The 17,080-nt window shown below is 48.2% G+C and overlaps 1 protein-coding gene across 1 annotated transcript; it reads right to left on the bottom strand.

Moving 5' to 3' along the window:
* Window positions 1–12,149: 12,149 nt before the first annotated feature.
* On the bottom strand, window positions 12,150–13,421 carry Becn2 (beclin 2). The gene has a single exon (XM_050142804.1). It carries the CDS (start codon window positions 13,419–13,421, stop codon window positions 12,150–12,152), a length of 1,272 nt encoding a protein of 423 aa, XP_049998761.1.
* Between the last annotated feature and the right edge of the window lie 3,659 nt (window positions 13,422–17,080).

The raw sequence follows: 17,080 nt of genomic DNA, 5'->3' as shown, positions 1-17,080 counted from the left end.
AGACAGGTCAGAGCTTGTTAAGAAAGCCAGGCAAACTGAGTTCAATCCCAAGAACCAACATAAAAGTGGAAGGGAGAGAAAAGTTCCACAAAGTTGTCCTCTGACCTCCACACGCATGGTGCAGCATGCTCACCCACACTCTGACATCATGCGTGTGCACGGTAAGAATAACCATTTTTTTAAATATGTGCTTTATTTTGACTGAAAAATAAGTCAGGACTGTCAATTGTCTGGAAAATGCTTCATATTCTCGGAGATGCTCACTAAGAAAACCTAGAAACAGAACCAGACAGAAACTGTCGACTGAGACAGATCACATGTGAAAAGGACATGTGCCTGAGGAAAACTCGAAACACTTGAGCTCATACCTAGAGAAGAGGCGCAGAGGCCGTGCAGGAAGAGACGCTGGCTTCATCCTTGTCAGTTTGGTTTTAAGTAATGATAAAGAGTCCTCGTGTGTGTGTGCGCGCATGCGCGCACAGACACCAGAGATATTTCCTTTTTCTTCTGCACCTTATTGATTGATTGATTGATTGATTGATTGATTGACTGACTGATTGATTTTTTAGAAAATATCTCACTGTGTAGCCTCTTTTGGCCTGGAAGTCACTATGTAAGCTAGGCTGGTATTGAACTCATAGAGATCCGCCTGCCTCTTCCTTCTGAGTGCTGGGACTGAAGCTGTGTCCACATGCCTGCTCCCCCCTTTTGGGGGGCGGGGTTTAAGACAAGATAGGGATTCTTTGTGTTGCCCTGGCTGTCCTGGAACTTACTTTGTAGAACACGCTGGCCTCAAACTCATGGAGACCCACCTGCCTCTGCCTCCTGAGTGCTAGGATTAAAAGCATGCACCACCACTGCCCCCCCCAATTTTTTAAACAGTATCTCACTGAACCTGGAGCTTGCTCTTTTATCTTTTTTACTTACTAGACTAGTTGGCCAGGGAGTCTCCCCTTTCTCCCCACCAGTCTCTGTCCCACCTCACCCAACCCCACACCCAAAGCAGAGGTTACAGGTGCACACTGCCATGCCAGAGTTTGAGGTTGGCTTTGGGGATCCAATTCAGGTGCTCAAGGCTATGCAACACATACTTTACTGCTGCTGAGTCATCGTCTCCCAGCCTGATGATACAGGTGAGCTTTGCTTTGTGTTTTGGGGGTGTTGTTTTGTTTTGTTTTATTTTATTATTTATTTATTTTTGGTTTTTCGAGACAGAGTTTCTCTGTAGCTTTGGAACCTGTCCTGGAACTAGCTCTTGAGGCTGGCCTCGAACTCACAGAGATCCGCCTGCCTCTGTCTCCCAACTGCTGGGATTAAAGGCCTGTGCCACCACCTGTTTTGTATTATGTTACTGCTATCACTATTGTTTAAGATGGCGTGGTAATTGGTTTGAATGTAATTTGTCCCCATAGGCTCAGAGAATGGCACTATTAGGAGGCGTGGCCTTTTGGGAGTAGGTGTGGCCTTATTAGAGGAAGTGTGTCACTGTGGAGGTGAGCTTTGAGGTCTCCTATGCTGAAACAATGCCCAGGGTGGCACTCAGTTCACTTCCTGTTGCTTGAGGATCAAGATGTAGAACTCTCAGCTTCTCCAGCACGATGTCTGACTGATTATTTTAGTAATTTTGCTTGCAAAAAGATAAAGCGGGGCTGGAGAGATGGCTCAATAGGTCAGAGCACTTGCTGCTCTTGCAGAGGACCAGGCTCCATTTCCCTGGACCTGTGTGGCAACTGGCAATATCTGTAACTCTATTTTCAGAGTGACTGATGCCCTCTTCTGACCTCCTGGGCTTCAAGCATGGGTGCGGTACCCATACATCCATACATGCACACAGTACACTCCCATCCCACAAATAAAATAAAACTAAGTAAAGATTTTTTTTTTAAAATAGGTAACAGGCCAGCCGCCGCACAAGCGTGACGCAGAGAAGAAATGGTCCTCTCCCACCTCCCCAAGATGGGAAGCAGTAGGTCACATGCATGTTTGCATTTATTTTTCATAATTCTCACCAGTTGTAGGTGGAGAAAAGGCCAAATCCAATCTCACTGGCTGAACCCACGTGCATACTCAAAGTCAAATATGAATGTGCACCTGGAAACACCGTCACTACAGGAAGTGTGTGAGGAGAGGAACATGGTTGAGGCAAGACTGGAAGGAAATACAGCAAGAGCATTTCGTGTGTGGAAATTAAACCCAAGGCCTGAAGAAGGAAGCAGGGATGACTGTAGTGGGTCGGGAAGGGCCTGAGCTGGAAGGGTGGTGAAGGGTGGTGAACTATGGGGGCTGAGACCCCGTGAAGGGTCCTGACAAGGATCTGCACTTGACTTTGTATATGAGGAATCAGAGTTAAAGTTTTACAAAAATGAGATTTGTCTTCCTTTCTCTATCCTTCATTTCACTGTTCCAAGAAAGTTTTTTTTTTAACTTATTACATTAGTTGGTTTGTTTACTTGTTCATTTATTTAATTGGCTTGGGGGCATGCCAATGGTGTGCCGCTGGAAGTCAGGAGACAACTTGCAGGAGTCGATTCTCTCCTTCCACTTCATGGATGCTGGGAATTGGACTCTGGCCATCAGGCTCGGGAACAAGAGCTTTAATTCACTAAGCAATCTCGCAATCTTGCCTGTCCTCCAGGAGAAATTCTATGTAATAACAGATAAAAGGCGCATGCCTGCCTGACCCAGACTAAATAATCAGGATATGCCTCAAAGAGGAGAATATCTCCAAATTTCTCATTTCTTTTTGGCACTTCATCTCTCCTTGACACCGATGCTTGAGACTCCTGATGAGCCACACGCAGATGAGTGGAATATGGGAGAACATCAGCAATGAGAAGAAGGGCCTTTCCACCTCTCATGCCTTCCTCTTCTCCTCGGTCCTGAATTCTCTTTTATTCTCTGCATTCTTCTGTACCTAAACAAGAGTGCCTTCCCAGGATGCATGGATCCCTGGGTTTTATTTCCAGTGTAACATAAACCTGACATGGTAGCACACACATGTAATCCCAACACTCCAGAGGAGTAGAGCGGAGAAATGGACATTCAGGATCATCCTGGACTGCACAAAGGGTTTGAGATCAGCCTGAGCTATTTGAGACTGTGTCCCAAATTTTTTTTAAAGAGAAACTATAAGTAAACAACATACAGTAGTGAAACTACAGATATTGCCGAGGTGATCCATGAGTTAAGGTACAGATTAAGAAGCCATGCACAATTGCGGTGGATCTTTAGACCTGTGTGTGTCGATCCATGCTTCGTGTGGTATGCTCAGTCTTCACTGCCAACATGACGGAGTAGGTCAGCCCAGGGATCTTTTCAATCTGTCTTTTCTCTGCAGCCGGCAAACCATTCAATGCCTACAACTCCCTTCAATCTAGACCCTCAGCTTCACATCCTCCCAAGCCCAGACACCGCCTGACCCTTCACTGGCTTCAGTCACGCGCCTCAGAGGCATCCCAATCTCCCCACAATAGGTACTCCACATCAGCTTGACTCTAGCCCAGTTTCCCAGACAACTGAGCATTGCATGCAGTTGCCGTAGCCATAAACCCACTAATTACCAACACGTGGCTTTCTATCCGCTCCAGGCTTCTGAGGTTACCCTGCTTCCTCGTTTCCTTCATAGCTCCCAACTGTGTCTAATATCCAGATCATAACCTTCTTAAGCCAAGCTTCCATCTTTTCTTCCCTCATTCTCTTCAGTGTTCTGCCTCCTGTCTAGGCTCCACATTCCTACATGGATAGATTCTTTTTTCAAGGTAGTAATTTAACACATTATACTTCAACTAGGAGTTCCCAGTGGTTGCCATGGACTCACCATTGATCAGCTGAAGGAATTCGCCATAATTCTTCAGCTGCTTTTGCATGGGGTTCTCTTCCTGCATTTGGAACTCTTTTAATTTAAAGATTTATTTATCATATCTTTATATAATAAATATATACAGTGTTCTGCCTGCAAGCCAGAAGAGGGCATCAGATCTCGTTATGAATGGTTGTGAGCCACCATGTATTGAGCTGGGAATTGAACTCAGGACCACTGGAGGAGCAGCCAGTGCTCCTAACTGCTGAGCCGTCTCTCCAAACCCGCATTTGGAACGCTTAACCACACTGCCCTCTAGCACTCCCTTAGGCGCACAGCACACAGTGTCCCTCTTTGTTCACAGGCTCCGCCCCCTCCCTCAGCCCCACCCCCTCCTATTTCTACCCCTGTCATTGCCTTGTTCTGTTTGTGTCTTTGGGAACCTTTCTTCCACATTCCTCTACGTCTCAGAAATATTTCCTAGCAAATCCTGCCGTAGCACCCAAGCCTCTTCTCCCATGACTGCCACAGCTGTGTGCCCTCTTGGCGTCTCCACCTTCTCTGCTGGAAGTTTCAGACTACGTTCAATTTTCCTTCTCTTTCATCTGCCCAGAATTTCTGAGGGCATCTACCACAAGTAGGCAGCCAATAGCTTCGAAGTCAGCTGTGACGGTGTATGCATAGACTCCCAGCGCTTGGTGGGAGGGGGTGAGGTGTGGGGGGGGGGGAGGTGGGAAGCGAGATGATACTCCTCCCAACCCTACAGGTGCTAAAAATGGTTTTCCTCTTGTACAAAACATATATTCACCGTGTCTTTGAGTGTTTCATAGATCCTGGGTATAACCGAAAATGCCTCTGGCTCTGAGGAAAACAAGTTTAGCTCTCTTTTCTGGCTGCTTTCCCTGAAGGCCACCTTCCAGAATCCCTTTATCCCTTCCCCATCGTATCAGAGTTCTTTCAGTTCCCTCTGTGCCTCTGCGTCTGAAGGATTAGTAAGCAATGGATTGCTTCCTGTTGTCTATATCAGTTTTCACCCAGAGTGGCAGGAATGCGAGGAAGAGCCAACAGCTGCACAGCTGAGTCAGGGAAAAGAGGAGCCTAGCTTTCCAGCTGTGGATGTGGGGTCTGTGGAACCAGTCTGCACCTCCAGTCCCCAGGCGGCGAAGGCTCTGGAGTGGAGCTGCTCAGCCCAGATCTGCACCACCCAGCCCAAGAACTACAATGAGCGAACAGTGGCTTGGGCCTGGGCTGTGAGCACTCCGGGAGCTATCAGACAAAAGTTCTTTAGGACCAAAAGTCAGGGACCTTGTCAGTGAAGGGAGAAGGTGTGTGTGTGTGTGTGTGTGTGTGTGTGTGTGTGTGTGTGTGTCTTTGCAATTCCAACACTGCAAACAAGAACGCAACAGTGGTAAGTGTTTTCCCAATAACAGCCACGGCGCCACTCTAGGCAATTCTCATGAAAGGGCTTGGTACCATATGGTCACAGGCTCAAATCTCACCATCCACACGACACTGATCAAATGACTTCAGCTCACTCCCTAAGCTGCGGGTGCCTTTTCTCCACCCCAGAACTAAATACAGAAATGAACCGGCCATCCCAGGGTCTAACTAAGCTAAAGCTCCCTGGATGTCCCCATCCTGACGACTTGCAAATGCTAAAATAGTAAGCGACGATATTGGCAGTGGTGACACCCGAGATGGAGGCTGCCTTCCAGGATAGGATTCCCTGCTGCACCGAAGGGGATGCTAGCGAACTGGGTGGCGGAGGGTGGAAGAGACTGCACTGTGGTCATCTGAACTAAAGATCAAAGGTAACCAGATGGACTGTGGAGTGTCCCGTCCAGTGAGGGTTAGCAGTGGTTCCCAGATCAGCGTCAATGAAGCACTGAACGTGATGAATCCCCCAGCTAAAGGCCAAGCAGGAAACCCAGAGAGCCCCTGACAAAGGAGACACTCTTGGTCTGTAACTATGGAAACACTAAGGTAAGGACCAGGCCCAGAACGTAGCTGTATGAGCAATAGAACATTCATGAAGGTTGAACCGTCAAACTAAGCGTGCTTGCTATCCCAAAGTCAGGGTACTCTGGCTGAGACATTTTGGAACCTGACATCTGGGATGGGTACATCTGGTCCGAAAGAAAGAAAGAAAGAAAGAAAGAAAGAAAGAAAGAAAGAAAGAAAGAAAGAAAGAAAGAAAGAAAGAAAAAAGGAAGAGAGAGAGAGAAAGAAAGGGAAAAAAAATCTGCCTCCTACAACTGACTCTGAACTTGATGAACAGTCTGGGTTTTTTTTTTTTTTTCCGAGATAGGGTTTATCTGTAGCTTTGGAGTCTGTCCTGCAACTAGCTCTTGTAGGCCAGGCTAGTCTCGCACTCACAGAGATCTGCCTGCCTCTGCCTCCCAAGTGCTGGGATTAAAGGCGTGTGCCACCACCGCCCAGCTTGATGGACAGTCTTAGATTCTCCTCATGCACCTAACTGTCCATGGCCACCTCTCATCCTCTCCTGTCCAGCCTTCTCCACTTCCCTGCTTTGCCTGGGATCCCAGTGTCTACCATTGCCACCATACTACAAATACAAGAGTTTGCTCTGGGCGACCTTTTGTGTCATGTTTGGTCTCACAGACCTCACTGATGTGACTTCCTCTCACCTCCTAATACCCTTGGCTGATGTGGGATGTGTTGAGGATGGCTCGAGACCCTCTGGTGGGGCGGGCATTGTTCACGACTAAGCGAACCTCAAGCTATAAAGTGAAAAGTAGCCACTGTTGCATACAGCTCCGAGTGTGGGGGAGGGGGCTACAGAATCTGCAGACAGCTGACTCTGCTCCTGGTCTAGGGACTCAGCCATGGAGACATGAAAGACTTGGTACTACAGGCTCAGAGGACAGACAGCAGGAGCCATCTGGAGGCCATTTCAAACTCAGGCCTGGGCCCAGCAGGACTGAGGGCTGGACTGACTCCAGGAGGCCTCTTCTCAGCATGGTGGCTGAATTCCACATCCAAGCATCCTTTAAAGCAGGAGGATGTGTGATTCCAGAAGCCAGGCAGGAGCTGACCTGTCTTTAGGAGACAGATTCAGACCATTTCTGGTCTGGATATAGCCTTCCTTTTCTTAGCGCCCACTCACGTAACTGGAACTAATGGGCAATTTGTACGCTAAGGATCATATCTCTTTGCATCTAGGTTGTTTATGATTCTCTGTTAAATTTTTTTTAACTGAGTAATTTCCTCATTGTAAGTCATGCATTTTAAAGCTAATTCCACGATTCTCTCTGACCATTAAGTCAATTTTCTCATCTAGGTTCTTATGATACCTTTTTTGTGTGTGGCTTCCGAGGTTCGTGTTTCTAAGCACACTCTCCCACCTCAGATATTGCAAGATGATCGTTGCCCTTTCTGTATTCTCACAGTATGTTTACTCATGAGTTTTGTGAGCAACCATGATGCATTTGGCTAGCAGAAGAGGGCGCCCAGGTCCTGACATTTTTCCCAAACGCACAAGCAATTGTCAGTGTGTGCTCACTGACTCCAGTGGATGCTCTCCACGGACATCTGAACTTGCTGAGACTGAGAGTCTCTGTCAGCGCCACACAAACACACGAAAATCCTTTGTAGTCATGGAGCAGAACTAGTTTATGGAGTTTATCATGACACCAGGAAGTCTGAGTACACACAGGTAGTGGGCCATCTGATCTGGGCCTGTCTGGATGTGAGACGTTGGATTGTTCTCATGCCCGCTGATCTCTGTCTCTCAGGTGCTTCTGTGTGACGACAGCAGAGTGGAGTAGCAGCTGCAACAGAGACCACGAAACGTGCACAGCCTAAGACCCTAGTTGACCCTTTAAGGAAAGCATTTGTTGATCCCCTTCTCTGCATTTACTGTGAGAATTCTAGTACTAGCATCACGATGGTATCCCCGAGGAAGGATGTTCTGAGACCTCAGTGGTAGAATGCTTGTCTAGCACATGTAAGACACTAGGTTTCACTGCCCTGGACCCTAGGAAAAAGCCACTCTTGGGAGACAAGAGCTTTGTCAAGTCCACTGAACTTATTGACTTTGTTCTGCAAGGCTTCTCCTGGAGCTTAACAGAAGCGTACATGAAAAGCCTCCTTCTGGGTCTGAACGCATTCTTACTGTGTTCCTGCTATCCCAAAATGGTCTAGAGTCCGCTCAAGACTCCAGCGTCAGCATCACCTCAGAGCTTGACAGGATGGAATACACCTTAGACTCTTCCTTAGAACTGCTTCCCAAACTCTCAACTTCTCAAGGTTCTCAGATAGCTCAGGCAGCCTTTTGAGCTGGCAGCCCCGGGATCTTTTACGAAAGAACTACCAGGATGTTTTGTCCCTATCCATTCTGAGTTCAGGTAAACATATGAAGCACACATCTTCAGGACGCTGTCTTGGGGAGAGCAGGGGTTTTGGCATCACATGGTTCTGGATCCAGAAGAAGAATCTGTGCTACAAATCTAATAGATTATTTACTCTGAGCCATTTTCTTCATATCTTGAAAAATTAACTAGGCTTCAAAGCAAGAAAACCTTCTAAGCAGGCTATGTGAGATTTGCACCACCCAATTCAAAGTTACTCCGTCACTTGTCTTTTCTTCCCAAGTGATAATGGCATCAAACTGAAGTAGCTCCTTCCGCCAGTCATTTTAGAACCCAACAGGTCTTCACTTACGGCTGTCAAAACTGACAACTACCACTAGGGGGCAGAAGCGACCTTTTTTAGGTTTGTGACCACTAAACCCTCAGTTTTTAAAAACTTTGGTGTGTTTATATAAACCTCATAAAAATTATCTCTAGACAAGTGAAGTATTACATATAAATATTGGTGTGAGGAGGTTGCTGGGTAGTTAAACTTGGTACAAGCTAGAATAATCAGATAAGAAGGAGGCTTAACTGAGAAAATGTCTCCAAAAGATTGGGATGTGGGCAAATCTGTAGGGCATCTTTCTATTATTTAGTGACTGATGGAAGGGGTAGCCCACTATGGGTGATGCCACCCCTGGACTGCTGGTCCTGGGTTCTGTAAGAAAGCAGGCTGAGCAAGCCATGAGAAGCAAGCTGGCAAGCAGCATCCTCCATGGCCTCTGCATCAGCTCCTGCCTCCAGGTTCCTGGCCTGACATCCTTCAACAATGAAGGCTGATGTGGAAGTGTAAGCCAAACAAACCCTTTCTTCCCCAACTTGCTTTTTTTGCTCACCATATGGTGTTTCACTACAACAGTAACCCTAAGAGAGTGGCTAAACAGAAAAAAAAAATGCATCTCCTTAGGAACTCTAGCGGGTTCTTGGAAAAAAAAAAAAACCTGAAGAACCAGGAGTTCATGCCAGCTTCTGGTGTTGCTATGGCAACCGGCGCTGGATGTGATAGCGGAGCTTGCTGGTGAATTAAAGGGCACAGGCTGGGGAATGAGAGTCTAAGACTACAGTTAGGGAAGTAAAGTCAAAGATAAAAGCAGAGAATATCGCCAAGCGGCAGTGGTGCACGCCTTTAATCCCAGCACTTGGGAGGCAAAGGTAGGTGGATTTCTGTTCAAGGCCAGCCTGGTCTAAGGAGGGTGTAAGGTCTACAGAGAGATGCTCCAAAGCTATGTGCTGAGAAAACCTGTCTCAAAAATAAATAAATAAGCCGGGAGGTGGTGGCGCATGCCTTTAATCCCAGCACTCGGGAGGCAGAGGCAGGCGGATCTCTGTGAGTTCGAGACCAGTCTGCTCTATAGAGCTAGTTCCAGAACAGGCTCCAAAGCCACAGAGAAACCCTGTCTCGAAAAACCAAATAAATAAATGAAATCGGAGAATCTCTGGCCACTGAAATGCAGATATGATTTTCTGGGTTTTATTTATTTTTTTTTCGAGACAGGGTTTCTCTGTACCTTTGGAGCCTGTTGTCCTGGACTAGCTCTTGTAGACCATGCTTGCCTCGAACTCATGGAGATCCGCCTGCCTCTGCCTCCTGAGTGCTGGGATTAAAGGCGTGTGCCACCACCGCCTGGCAATTTTCTGTTTATAAGATGCCCTTGTCTAAAGATAAGCAGTTATGAGTGTGAATTCCTGCGGGGCACCTAGCAGGGATTGCACAGCTGCTGGCAGCTGACGAGGTGCTTAGAGGGACGGCTCGAATTTTGTCTCAGTCCGGAGCAGGCGCTTGCTCGTAATCTTTCAGGAGATGCTGTGGCAGGAGGATCGGGGACTTCCAGACCTGGGCTGCAGTGAATTCCAGGCCAGTTGGGGCAACTTCAAGGTGTGCACCATCACTGCCCCCACGACATTATTACATCTTTTTGGGGGGAAGTGGAGGGACAGGGTTTCTCTGTAGCTTTGGAGCCTATCTTGGAACTATCGTTTGTAGACCAGGCTGGTCTCGAACTCATAGAGATCCTCCTGCCTCTGCCTTCCGAGTGCTGGGATTAAAGGCGTGTGCCACCCCCGTCCAGCACAGTCTATGATCCAGGACAGGCTCCAAAGCTACAGAGAAGCCCTGACTCGAAAGACCAAAGGAGTCTATGAATCAGAAGGGCGGTGATGGCGCACGCCTTTAATCCCAGAACTGAGGAATGGGGGCAGGCGGATCTTTTGAGAATTCGAGGCCAGCGTGGTCTACGTAGTGAATTCCATGACAGATTAGACTGTCTAAAAACAATTTCTCTGTTTGAGCGTTTTTGGACGTGTTAATTGCATTGTGTGAGATATAAACATTAAAATTGGGGAAAGTGGGCCAGGCGGTGGTGGCGCACGCCTTTAATCGCAGCACTCGGGAGGCAGAGGCAGGAGATCTGAGTTTGAGGCCAGCCTGGTCTCCACGAGCTAGTTCCAGGGAAGTGACGTTAAACTGGGCTCTGCCTGCTGGAGGGCCGCCGCCACCACCACGGGCCGCGAGTTCGGGAATCTGACGAGGATGCGTCACGTGATCTCTTACAGCTTACCACCCTTTGAGCAGCGCGCCTTCCCGAACTACTTCAGCAAAGGCATCCCCAACGTGCTGCGCTGCACTCGCGAGTGCATCCTGCGCCGCCGTTTGTGGCGTTTTATCTGATCTTCACCTGGGGGAACCAGGAGTTTGAGCGGTCCAGGAAGAACTCAGCCATGTACGAAAATGACAAGTGAGCAGCATGCGTCTAGATGACAGTTGCCTGCCCGACTTCTCTGCGAGAGGAGTCTGTGTCCTGAAGATACAATAAATTCCTAGTTCCAGGACAGGTTCTAAAACTACAGCAAAACCCTGCCTCAAAAAAAAGGCATAGGAATACTTTACTGCTTGTTTGGTTCTGTAATCACCTCAACGACGTCTAAGAATGCGTCCAATTGTCCCCACTTTACAGATGAGCAGAAGGGGACAGAATGGTCTCCCTGGAAACTGGCATCTTCATTAATCCTTTCCCACCCATCCTGGAGCTTCCTCTGGACCCTCTCACTTCCACATCCCACTGTATCCCCAGGCTTCAAAGCTAATTTCAAACAAACAAAATGTCCTGGGTGCGGTGGCACACTTTTTATCCCAGCACTCAGGAGGCAGAAGCAGGTTGGCAGATCTCTAAACTAGGGGACAGCCTGGTCTACAGAGAATTCCAGGCTAGCCAGAGCTAGATAGACCTTGTCTCTGGAAAAAAAAAAAAAGTATTTTTTTTTTATTTTGCTTTTTCGAGACAGGGTTTCTCTGTGGTTTTGGAGCCTGTCCTGGAACTAGCTCTTGTAGACCAGGCTGGTCTCGAACTCAGAGATCCGCCTGTCTCTGCCTCCCGAGTGCTGGGATTAAAGGCGTGCGCCACCATCACCGAAAACGAAAGTAATCTTAATGTGACACACAGAATTAAGACAGCTTTCACCAGGCGGGGTTGGCACACACCTTTAATCCCAGCACTCGGGAGGCAGAGGCAGGCGGATCTCTGTGAGTTCAAGACCAGCCTGGTCTACAGAGCAAGTGCCAGGACAGGCTCCAGAGCTACAGAGAAACCCTGTCTCGAAAAACCAGAGACAGCCCTCAGCTGCAGAGGCACATGGCACATAAATTCCAGCATGGCAGAGGCTGAAGTACAGAAATATAAAATGCCAGGCCAGCGTGAGCTTTAGGCAATCCACCCTCAAAGATGACACACTCTGAATCGTTTAAGAAAATGTAAACGTTTATTGAAATTGTCTTAGAGAAAACAAACACATAATCCCGAAGCCTGATCCCATGACTGCCGCCCTCCCAAGGTCCAGTCCACAACAGAGCCAGTTTTTCTTAGAAAGCTCAAACGAGCTTTTCTCCCCACAATTCCAACTCCATTCATCTCCCGCTAATTCTCTCATCTCTTTACCCATCATTTTTAATGCAGGAGTGATCCTACGTCCCCTTCAGTTGGTTACTTCTTACTATAATACTTTGACGAAGCCCAAGCAAGAATCAACTTTAAGTTGGTAAGCATGAATTTAAGAGCCTTTGCCCACTCGTCCTCCGTGTTCAGGTGGGTCCTGATGGAGTAGCATTTCCCACTGCCCGTGGTATCCTCCAACATACCTCCCTTCACGTGGATCCTGTAGGGCAGGAAGAGGCCTTCCTCCTTCTGTAGCATCTTCACAAACTGCTGTAGGCAGTCCAAAAAGGCCTTCATCCCACGGTCATACTTGTTATCATAGAAGATGTTGTGGCTCCCATCCGAGAACAAGCGCAGCATTTCATCACTAGTCAAGGACTTGATGTAGGAATGGTCCCCGCAGGGAACTAGTTCGTACCTCTGGAATTGTAGTCCAGATAGCTTGGACAAGCTGAAGAGCAGCAAGGCTGTCTGTCCCCAGGCGGCATTGATCTCATTCCATCCCACCTGGATGTCAGGGATGCGGCCCAACCTGAAGTTGTTGATAATGCCCAAGGGACCCTCATCCAAGATGGTAAACGTGATGTTCAAGATGTCGGTCTTGCTCAGGCTCTGCAGCTGCCCCTGGACATACACCAACTGGTTCTCCACACTGCTCAGCTCGCCCGTCAGCTCCAGCTCTTCCATCTTCAAGGCAGCGTAGTCCTTCAAGTCCTGTTCCTCCTGTTGTTCGAGCTCCCTGGTCTCTGCCTCCGCTGCTTTTTCGGCCTCTATTCTTGCATGCTCTTGGTCGACGTCCTGCAGCTCCTGAGTCAGCCTTGCTTCTTCCTGCTCCAGACTCTGCAGCTCAGCCTGAAGCTCTGCATTCAAGACCTCCCGCTCCTCATCACTCACCAGGGACTCTCTCTCCGTGAAACTTTTGTACTTCTGATTGTCAGCTTCAGCTAGAGTGAGCTGGGCATCTAGCTCCTCCAAGAGGCCGTCCATACAGTCCACACAGAGCGGGTGATCCACATCCTTTTGGCCAGAGACGATTTTGAAGGTCTCTAAGATAGTGTTTTGGATACTGTCCAAAGTTCTCTGGGTGCTCGGCTCACCAAGCAGAGTGAAGGGGCAGCAAGCACCTTCCTGGGATGTCCTGCCAGGGTCAGGATGGCGTCTTCTGGAGGTCCTGTCCTCTAGTTTCCCAGAAACTGGCATCTTTGGAGAAGGACTGGCACGATGCTGGGCTTCCAAGGATCTCCTCTGCATTGCAGAGAGGTCCGGTGAGATTTTCAGGGGCTTGTTGCAACGGTGGCAGAGGAAGCAGGTGGAAGACATCCTGGAGATCAAATCTGCACTCCCACCAGAGTCTAGGTTTCTTTCCAGCCCAGTGAGTCTTTGGAGACCTCTCTCTCCTACTTCCTCATCACAGTTCCCTCCTGGGCTACCTGTAGAGCTCCTACAGCTCCCAAAGGCCAGCGAGTCTCTGGAAAAGGAGATGCTGACTTTATTGCTTTTTCCCTTTTTAAAGTTTTCAAGACACACCTTAAAACTGATTTCTAGCCTTCAAATCTGGCCACGCTTTATCCCACCTTAAAATGCTTAAGGCGCTGGGCTGTGTTAGCACGCCCTTTAAATCCCAGCTCTGGGGAGGCAGAGTCAGGTGGATCTTTGTAAGTTCAAGGCCAGCCTGGTCTACAAGTCAGGAGGAGCTCCAAAGCTACAGGGAAACTCTATCTCGAAAAACAAATAAACAAAAAAAAAATTCTTAATTCCTTTATCTCGTTTTTTTAGAAAAATTCTCCATGGTCTAGCAGCACGGGGCCTGGAATTCTAGCAGTCAAGGGTGGAGGCAGGAGGATCTCGAGTTTGTTTGTTGGCTTATTATTGAGGCAGAGTTTACTGTTGTGTGTAGCCTTGAACCTTTCAGACCAGGCTGATCTTCACCTGCCTCTGGCTCCCAGGTGATAGGATTAATGGCGTGTACTGCCACACCCAGTAAAAGTGGCGCTTGTCACCAGGCTAAACCTTGCCTTGTCAGGACAACCTGCAGCCTATACTGAGAGCTTGTCTTAAAAAAAGGTGTGTGTGGGGCTGGAGAGATGGCTCAGCGGTTAAGAGCACTGCCTGCTCTTCCAAAGGTCCTGAGTTCAATTCCCAGCAACCACATGGTGGCTCACAACCATCTGTAATGAGGTCTGGTGCCCTCTTCTGGCCTGCAGGCATACAAGCAGACAGAATACTGTATAAATAATAAAATAAATATTTAAAAAAAAAAAGGTGTGTGTGGGGGGAGCTCAGGTATAATAACACATGGCTGTGACTTGCCTGTGATCCTAGGATTGTTGTCAGCCTGGTACCAGGCCACCCAGACACACAGCAAGACTGTCACAGTCTTGGTGGCGCAAACCTTTAATCCCAAAACTGGGATTAAAGGTGTGCGCCACCACCGCTTGGCTTGATTTTAGTTCTTAAGTGTATTATAGCGCCCATGTACCACAATGAGGAGGTCAGAAGATAACTCTCAAGAGCTGGATATCTTTTTTTTTTTTGTTGTGTTTTTGTTTTTGTTTTTCGAGACAGGGTTTCTCTGTAGCTTTGGTGCCTGTCCTGAACTAGCTCTTGTAGACCAGGTTGGCCTCAGACTCACAGAGATCCACCTGCCTCTGCCTCCTGAGTGCTGGGATTAAAGGCGTGCACCACCACTGCCGGCTCACAATCAGTTCTGAGTCAGTGCTCCCCCAGGGCTATGTAAACATGCAGATCCAGTTTCTGAAAACCAGTGTCTGAATTAGGAAAGGAGTTTGTTTGAAATGTAGGTTCTTCTCTGGAGTTTGTTTGAAATGTAGGTTCTTCTCGGGGAGCTGAACTACAGGTGGGCATCGAGGCACCTGTGCCGTCACGTGTTTCTCCTCCACTCAACAGAGCTTAGGGCCAGCAGTGGGAAAACAGGTGTCTGTTAGGTTTTGGAGGGTGCAGGCTCCAAAAATTCAAGAAAATATACATGTGTACTAATGCACACATATACCCCTGCACATACTCACAGCCAGGGCCCATGTTTTAAGGACAATTTTTTAGATGTGAGGCATTCAGAGTCTACCATCATTTTGTCCCTTCCTGTACGATGACCTCGCCACTGCACAGTCTGTAACCAAGAGAAGCACAGTTGAGGACTACACCCATCCAGCCTTCTTGTTCCCCAGATCCAGAGGCTGGGGAGGAGCTGACCAGACCTCCTTGCACTGAAAGGTGATTCCTGGAACAGGTTTGTTTGTTTTTATTTATTTGTTTGTTTGTGTTTTGTTCAGTGTGCACCCCCAGCGCCGACCCAAACCTCCCTAGTCCCAGCAACACGCACACAGCTGGTTAGAGGGTATGGAAGGAATGGTGGCTCAGCCTTGAACTCGCCTACTACTGAGCTGTTTAAAGTTGTTTCTCCCAGTTATCCTGTGGGGACGTGCAAGCACAGGTGTGCTCTGGCGCATATATCAAGGTCAGAGTGCAACTAGCGGGAGTTCTTTCTCTCCTTCCAAACCTTGTGGGTTTCCAGAATGGAACTCAGGGCCCCCAGGCTTGGTGGCAGGAGCCCTCAGCTGCAGAACCGTCTCACAAGCCAAGTTGTATGAACTTTGACAAAGCCTGACCACCTCTCACACAGGTGTGGCCAACCTTTTGGTACTGGCACGGGTCATTGTTATCCACCAACTGCCCAAAAGAATTACAAGAGAAGCAACCCGAAGAAAAGCTTATGGTGTTGGAAGCTTGGGCTTTTGCGTTGGGCTGCATTCATAGCTGTCCTTTGTCACAGGAAGCTGGGGGGGGAGGGGTGTCACAGGTTGAACACACCTGACAGGCTGAAAGGGTGTTCAGAGGCTGTCTCTACTCGCTCCTCCTAATTGTATCAGGGCCTCAGAACTTAGCAGGCCCCGTGACCTCCACACAACCGGCTCCATGATGGAAGTATCATTCAACTAAGCAGGTAGACAGTACCACTTGCCAAAATTAAAACAAAGACCTAACCCATCGAAGTCCATAGTTCTGGACAAGTCACTAAACTTACTAACCGTGCTTTCTGGTTTCTGCAGCTCTACTTCTGGCTAACTGTTCTTGTTAACTGAAGTGTGTCAGCCCAGAATATGGGTTCTGTGACTAAAAGCTCACCCTGAGAAAGGCTCAGGGCTCCCTCAGGTCCTAGTGTAGTGGCCGGTTGGCTAATAAAGACTTTCTATTGAGTAAACCCATGCCCAAGTAGTCTTCCCTGCTGAACACCCCACAACATTGATCCCCCTCCATGTACAGCACAGAACCTGTTATTGATAAGCTATGAGCTTTTGTTGATTGAAACTGAGCCTGGAACCAAGGAGTTCATAGGGCTTTGTAACTGGGCGACACCCAGGGGATTTGTGAAGTGATACCTGGGAAATCCAATGTGTAGCGTGGAGTGAACCTTAAATAATGGTGATGAGGGAAGAAGGCCAGGGTCGGACTTCATCACCCTCTTGTGACATGTCCAATGTGTCAGGTACACTCATGCTCCCCCTCACCCCTGTTCTCATCAGACAAAGAGCCAGCATCACTGTGACCTCTGGGTACAGGAGGAAGAGTGACAGCCAGGAACCAAGGGAAAAGGAGGCTCCCAAGAAGGCCATGTTTTCCCAGAGGATCCCTCTCTCTGAGAAATTTTTTGTTTTTACAAAAGACTGCAGCACACAAGAAACTGACCCAAGAGAAACCCTGTGTTTAGGAAAGGCTGGTGCAGAGGAGAGACACAATCTGGAGAAGTCAGTTCCAGACCAAACAAGATGGTGTTAGCCTGTCAGAAGATAAGTATCCCCAAAAGACAGCAAACAGTGCCTCTGAGAAGATGCTGAGGACTGGAGAGATGCTCAGTGGTTAAGAGCACTGACTGCTCTTCCAGAGGACCTGGGTTCAATTTCCAGGACCCACATGGCAGCTCACAGCTGTCTGTAACTCCAATTCTAGGGGACCTGACACCA

The sequence above is a fragment of the Alexandromys fortis genome, unplaced genomic scaffold (assembly GCF_014885135.2).
Source record: "Alexandromys fortis isolate MF-2015 unplaced genomic scaffold, M_Fortis_MF-2015_v1.1 scaffold_51, whole genome shotgun sequence".
Classification (NCBI taxonomy): domain Eukaryota; kingdom Metazoa; phylum Chordata; class Mammalia; order Rodentia; family Cricetidae; genus Alexandromys; species Alexandromys fortis.
This window is presented reverse-complemented; position numbering and strand designations above follow the sequence as displayed.

Bases quoted from the DNA above. Each gene is read 5' to 3' on its own strand.
- Becn2 (XM_050142804.1), bottom strand. From the start codon at position 13,421: ATGTCTTCCACCTGCTTCCTCTGCCACCGTTGCAACAAGCCCCTGAAA.